The following is a 7,366-nucleotide window of genomic DNA, read 5'->3' on the forward strand; positions in this document are numbered from 1 at the left end:
AGAAGATACTTAAGGGGAGAAAACAACCCTAATCAGTTAAACTTATTAGCATTTCACAGTTCTCAGGAGGCTGTAAGTTGTAAATTGATACAACCCTGGGGTGAAAGAAGAGGTGGAATGAAATCGGATTTCATCTAGATGTATGAAGGGAAAATGGCACAAAAATCTAATTTTTACACTTAAAATACACTCACTAGTGATACATAGCCAAACATGTCAAGCCACACATTTCACAAAGCTTCTTACTGTATTCCTTGCAGTGAATTCAGAGTGATATAAAGATTTTTCTTGGTGACATCTGATATTCACATAGACCTTTCTGGTAGTAAACGCAATGCTTTGTCATGTTTTACAGTAGATGAACACGATGAACTTAACAGCAACTTAATTTAGCTAATGTGCTGCACATACTCTTTAGCTATGCTTATTAAGCATCTTCGTCTCGTGCAGTCCCTGCCACCCTTCATGGATATTGTATCAGACAAAAAACCTGTCTCTGTATTTTCAAAGCAGCCCAAAGAATGAATATTTGGTACTTTAGAGATTTCTTTGTCTTCATAAGAATAGCATCTTCAGCTATGTTTCTCTGATGCTATGAAACTGTCACACTAAAGGCTAAAACTCCTAAAAGTAGGAGCTAGGACACTGGCACAGCAACAAAATTTGGGATGTGATTAGAAAAACTATTGGAGTGACAAAGTGTGACAATGGGAATAAATTCAGTTTAGTTTTTTGGTTGCTGAATTTAGTTTTCTTTCAATGAAGATGATTAAAAGAAAGAGAAAATGAGACGCCAGAAATGGGTGAGAGAATAGTGCGAAGGTGAGGGATGGGAAGATATTTATAAGGAAAGAGGAGAAAAGAATGATACATTTGATAAAAAGAAGAAAGAAGTTAGACATCCAGCAAATTGCTGTTTTCTTATTTATGTCTGGGAAACACATACTAGATCAGAGACAACATCTGAAAATTTGTATATGCAGATAAAAGAAGTCAGCTTAGCTGTACTTTCCATAAATAGGTTGAGGCTTTGTCTGCACACAGTGACATTTAATTAAGTAAGTAAGCTGAAAGTGATTTTTTTCATCCTGTGTTTTAGTTATGGTTGAAATATTATTGTGGTTTGTAATTTTGTATGCTTATCTGAGTAAAATTCCATTAAGTATATTAGGAATTTGCCTGCTCTGGGGTGTTTAGCAATGTTCTATCTATATAGTAATTTTTAAGACAATTTTACTGAGTAATTGAAGAACTGGATGGTAACCTAGTCCTGTGGCACACAGTTTTAATTGCACTTGTTTATGTTCACACAGAATAAAGCAAATAAGTGAATGATGGATATCTCCACTAAAAATGGGGGGCTGTCAGCCACCTGAGAAGTAGGGTTTTTTGTAGGGATCACGCAAGGCCCACAGCCTTGTCTGCATGTAGTTATGACACAGTGTTTTTCTAATTTATATAGGAGCTTCTGACCACATAATAACGATAATTTATCACCTTCCTCAACAGACTCATTCTAGTGAGAAATTTAATATAGTAAAGTAACATTTTTAACTGGTGCCATACTTCTGCATGGGTTTTTTTTTTGTGACACTACTCTCTGTTGAAGTGGTGTAGTGGATGTACCAGGTTTTTACACATATAAACAAATACATTTTAGCAGATGATTAAGTGCAGATAAACAATGTATTTCATACAAGATTGTTACACCTCTCTCCCATTGACATTCCTACTCCCACCCCAGATCAGAAACATAGCCCAGCACGGGATGCTTTCTTTTAGATCTCCACAGATATTTGCCTGCCACAATCCAACATAAATTTTGTCCTAGTTATCAGAGTATGATTATTAAATAATAATGAGAAGAGAGATCTCATCCTGTCATAAAGCATAGTGGGGTTTTTTATTAAGTGTAAAGAGAATCTGAATTAAAAGGTCTGCACTTTTTTTCATTTGCATACTCTATGAGTAACTAATAACTAACAGTAAATAATGTAGTTATAAAATATGAAAGACAAGCTGTGAGACGGAGAGAGAGAGAGAGAGAGAGAGAGAGAGAGAGAGAGAGAATTGATTGTGCTTGCTGATCTGAAGTAGTACCAGAAGATGCCCATCTTGAATGAGACACAGAGATCAGAGAAATGAGATCTGATGGTCAGAGATCTTTTTCTGCTCCTCTCTGGAGGCATTGCAAAACTGTCATATCAAAATCCAGCTGATTCCCCTTCCAGAAATCATTCAAGAAATTATCATAGATATTAATTATGACTGATAGACTTTTAAGATACATGAAATTGTCCTTTCACTGAACCTCCTCTCTGCAGTTCTGATTCCTTCCATTTAGTTGTCAAAATCCTACTAGGAAGGCAAATGCCAAGCAAACATCCCAGCTGAAATGGTAGATCCTTTTACTATTAGTGTATCTTTCTTCTTTCCTCTGCCCACTTTCTCTTCTGAAGAAAACCCTTGTTTGCTTTCTTTTTTGTTTCTTAGCTGTTAGAAAGCCTTTAAAAATGCTTTTACTTCCCTGTCATGGCATTATGCTCTTTGGAGGGAGGATCAGCTGGAGTCATGGCAAAGAAAACTGCTGTCCTGGTAGTTTTATTTTGTATTCACCGTACGATTCACAGTATTGCATTGTTCCTTCCCAGAGGGGGAAGATTGGTCTCTCATGCAAATCACTGGTCCTTTTCTAGGCTTTTGTAGCTGTCCTGAAATTGTTGGAAGGGATCCTTCTTTCTGCAGAGCGGGAAGGAGGAATTGCACCAGACAGGCTGGCCCCAGTTATTTTATCTCTTTCCTGTGTCTCTTACAGCTCCTTTTGAGGAGCAGGCACCAGGCAGTACCTATACTGTGTTCCCAGGGCTTCTGCTGGTCTTGTGCATTTGGTGTGCCAAATTCAGTGACATTATTTGGCATAACTTGAGACTTGCATTGTTTTGAGTATGCAGAATCTGGCCCACAGCCTTGTCTGTATGCAAAAGTGTCCTTGCTCATTTAAGTTGAGTGGATAAACAAGTGTTTTTCTATTGACCCAAGTGTTACATGAAGTTGGTACCAGTTAAAGAAACGTGGTGTGTGTACGTTATTTCAGCTGATAATATTTTGTGAGTAGAGGCATCCAGAGTAAGATTTGGCTTTCACAGAGACTTGTTAGTGTTCATGGAAGTGCAGCTTTTATCCTCAGGAATGCCTCCAAGCCTTGAAAAGTCTAAGAAAAACAAAGAGAATGTGCAGAAATAGAAATTTACTTTTAAATAAATTAAGTCACAAAGTGAAGTAGAAGGAATAAGGTTAGGAATTGTGTGGATAGATCTGCACTCTGATTGAAGGTAGCAGGCTCCAAGCAAGTTAAGCAGGACAGAAGTTTTAATTTAACCCCCATCTCCACAGATATCAGCACATGCATGCAGAGGATTATTACCACCATCTGTTTTATCTACAGTAGTTTTCATCAGTTGTGTTATTTTGTGGGTTTTTAAAGTGCTTAAGCACTGCTTTGAAGCTGTTTTGTTAATTGTTAATTTGGGCTGAATCTGCATGGATGCCTATAGCAGTGTCAGCATGCTAAGATTGGAACTGTTAGATTAATGAATGGAAGTATCAGCTCTGTGCTTGTGCAGTACATTAATAGCTGTGCCAGTTCAATCAAATACACTACTGACTTTGTCGCTGTGAAATAGTATTTACCAGATCTTAGATGGACTGCTGAGAAAGATGAATGTAATCTGCCATTTTTGTCTGTCTTAAAAATAAGGTAACTAAATTCTTTACATAGATTATTTCATTACTGTTCTTCACAGGAGGAGAATTGATATACTGGTAGATTTGAATTCTTCACTTAAATGAAATATACATGTACAAGGAACATTATAGTGAATGGAAGGAAACTAACCATTATCTTTAATATAGCTTACTCTTATATTCTGATTTACTGGAGTTAATGAAGAGAAGAGAAGAGAAGAGAAGAGAAGAGAAGAGAAGAGAAGAGAAGAGAAGAGAAGAGAAGAGAAGAGAAGAGAAGAGAAGAGAAGAGAAGAGAAGAGAAGAGAAGAGAAGAGAAGTATTCTTCCTCCTTATTTTTTTTAATTTTTTTTTTTCTTTCTTCTTTACAGAACCTGAAGAAGGTGTTTGTAGAATTTAGCCATCAGGAGCTATTTGAGTTCTACAACAAGGTCTGTACATTTTACAATACTATAGTTTCTTTGTAAACACCTTATGCTGCTCAGCAGGAAGTGTTGCCTATTTAATTAAATCTAATAAAACTGGAAAGAAGAGATCCAACTTAAAATAAGGCTGTTGGATTTCTTTAATCACATAAACCATTTTGAAGAAGAGCCTCTGCATTCAGCTTTGGAATATGCAGGGCTTGGGTCACTATAAGCAAAGCTGGCAGCTAGATCAGGAGGAATAGCTGATGATTGACAGTGGGGATCTCTCTGGAGACAGCATCTTTGTGTTACATCTTCAGTCAAGATGCTAGGCTTGTAATCCAGTCAAACTGAACTCTATTATTTTTTTTCCTTGTTATGCATTGGAAATTCACAGGAAAACATCTGTGCATGCTAAAGAGTTAGTATTTAGACAACTGTTTCTTTAAAATTTGAATATTTAAACTGCAGCAATGAATTCTAATAGCTTCCTGTAAAAACAAATATTCATGAGTACAGGATTTTTATATTGGTATGCAAATATATTTGGTATGCATAGTTGAAGATACTGGATATTTCTGTTATCATGTTTCTAAACAACATTTTACGAGTGGAGGTTTTTTCCTCTCTTTTTTTTTTTTCCTTTAAATAGCTGGAAACTATACAAGCACAGCTGGATTCCCTTACGTGATGTTTTAGAAGACTTATTTCTCTATCGCGCTTCTGCCACCTCATTATTTTGAATTGAAGATAGATTGCCAAGCTGTGTTTCCTGAAGGATTCAGCGGGTTGCTTCTTGTAAAATTATTTGGCTTATCTGCTTTTTAGACCAGTACCATTAGCCAAGAGTCTTTGTTGAAGGTCTGAAGATCCTAATGGACTTTCTCTTTTTTGCTTAGCAGTTGTGAAAAATGTCTTCTTTACTTGCAGTGGGGAAACACCCTGCCCACCCCCTCCCCCTGCAAAAGAATGCTACCCTGCTTCTGAAATAGTTTTTTCATCCTATTCTGTGTGATAATTGATTCTGGTAGAAATTTGCATGTTAGTGAGAGACCACGAAAAAAGTATTTTTTTGTAGACATAAATGTGGAAGTTGTAAGAAAATACACAGCTGATAGAATCTCTATCCTTTTTAAATATTATTCACACAATTGATAATGCTTCTTGCAGATTTTTCAAAATAAATTCAGAATTTTAAAAGCTTATTTTGGGGCTCGTCAAACCTCATTTTGCTGTCTTTGTTCTATTTTAGTTTGGGTTTTTTTTTAATTTGAAATAATCAACAGTGTCTCTGATTTACATGTTTACTCTTGGCACCAAAAATAAAAATGGCTTCTTAGCACTGCTTGCCCACTAATAAATCCAAGAAGTATGGTGTATAACTGAAGGGAGAAATCTCAGAGTATAAAACAAAAAATACTGAAATTATCTGACAGATTTCTGAAAGCTATGTTGATCCTTCCTCATGCTGTTTATACCACCAGTGTTTTTATACTGAGCAGGAAAAGTTGAAGTATAGTGATTAAAGGCTGAGTTGGTTGTACTTTTGCCCATTAGTTCCAGATGATTCATGAGCAGCAGGAGGAAGGCAAAAGTCATCTTAGTTCTTTGCTGCCATTTATTGACAGGCAACTTCATTGCTGCACAGTTTACAACTCTGGGCTCTGGCCTTTTAGGAGGTGAGAGGAAATTTGCCTGTTCAGGGATTAAGAACATTTTCTTCCTGATGCCTACATCAGGGATGGTTAATACCCAACCAGACAGTTTCCTTCTCTAGCTTGTTTCTCATGACTGTAGATAAAAGTATAACCATAATGTATGTTTTGAATAGCTGGTTCTCCTGAATAGTTCAGAACCTCCTGTGCCAGATTTCCCACTTTGTTGCTTTTGGAGGTTTGTGCCCTTTTGTTGCTTTGTTGTTAGAGATTTGTGTGACGTTTGCACAAGTTGTCCAAGCTGAAAATTCATAGATTCAGATGGTAAAGCTATTAACAGTCTATGTGTGAGTAAAGGGCACTGAAGGGAAAAGACACACTTACCATAGTCCTTTGCTCTTAAAGGAGAACCCAAATGATACTGTACCCCTCTGATACAGTAACACTGTTCCCCTGGAAGAAGAAAGGAGTCATCATTGCACAGCAGAATATCCTCAGCTGTCCACTTATGGCTTATGAGGCTGGCTGCCAAAATCACGTCCTGTCATAAGCCCCAGCAAACGTGCCGTATCTTCTGGAGGTACAGTGCTCCCACCCACAGACGTCACATCCTTGGTCTGGCTGTTCAACAAGAGCTTGCCAGCTCGCTCATCTCACACTGCACAGACTGGAGCATGTCTGCAGGTGGACACGTCCCCACCATTCCCTCTGCTTGCTGACAGTAGCAGTGCTTTGTAGTTAGAGCAGCTGAGGGAATCCCCTTCTGCACGACATGTCTTCTCTGCCAGTCCTGCGGCATGGTATGCTTTGTGCTAGAACACTGCTCTTGAGCCTTTTCTCTGAGTTTCCAGAGTTTACATTCTGGAAGTCAGGTCTAAAGTGAGGTCAGAATTTCCTGTGTGGATACAGAACATACTAAGGTGGTTGTGTGAGGGATTTAAGTAACTTTTGTGAATGTAGGCAGTGATCGATGAATCCTGGAGGAGGAGGTGAGGGCTGGACTGGTTTGGGGAGCAAGAGTCATTGGACAAATCAGCAGTCACATCTGAAAAAAGAAATGAGAGTAAGAAGAAATGGGGAAGAAAAAGGAAGGAGAGGGATAGATAAATGGATATTTCCAAGGATGGAATTTGGGTGATGGAAAATACCAGGAAGTGAGCAGAAACACTGGAGAAAAGATGACAAAAGTATATATACAAAGAAAATTAAGCAGAGAGGGAGAAAAGACGAGTGAGATGTAAATTGGGGAATCAAAGTAAACCATAATTAACTATGGGAACTAGCCAGTTGTATAAAAGCGTCTAGTATTTCAAACTAACCCAGAAGTGTCATCCTTGGTGCAAAGCTGACCAAGATCAAAGTGTGGGGTAATGAAAAACAGATTTTAATCAAGCTTTAATAGGAAATATTAAAAATATATAGAATTATGTTGGAAGAAAAAGCCTCAGATTGCAGTAATTCTGTAAAATTTATTTAATGTTTATTCTTGTTTGCAGATGACTGAAAAGATTCATGATTTCTTTACAGTGGCTGCCTTTTATTTTTACTAACTATACTGAA

General features: G+C 37.5%; 1 protein-coding gene across 1 annotated transcript in view; it reads left to right on the plus strand.

Moving 5' to 3' along the window:
- COMMD10 (COMM domain containing 10) overlaps positions 1-5,356 on the plus strand; it is a 104,164-nt gene extending 98,808 nt beyond the window's left edge. Inside the window, exons 6-7 of the mRNA XM_005528131.3 lie at positions 4,116-4,175; positions 4,804-5,356. Coding sequence (XP_005528188.2) covers positions 4,116-4,175; positions 4,804-4,842 — 99 coding nt within the window. The 3' untranslated portion in view covers positions 4,843-5,356. The remainder of the gene's footprint in view (positions 1-4,115; positions 4,176-4,803) is intronic.
- Positions 5,357-7,366: the final 2,010 nt, after the last annotated feature.

Source organism: Pseudopodoces humilis, chromosome 4, assembly GCF_049639895.1.
Source record: "Pseudopodoces humilis isolate 2021_Gansu_Grassland_sample_001 chromosome 4, ASM4963989v1, whole genome shotgun sequence".
Classification (NCBI taxonomy): Eukaryota; Metazoa; Chordata; class Aves; order Passeriformes; family Paridae; genus Pseudopodoces; species Pseudopodoces humilis.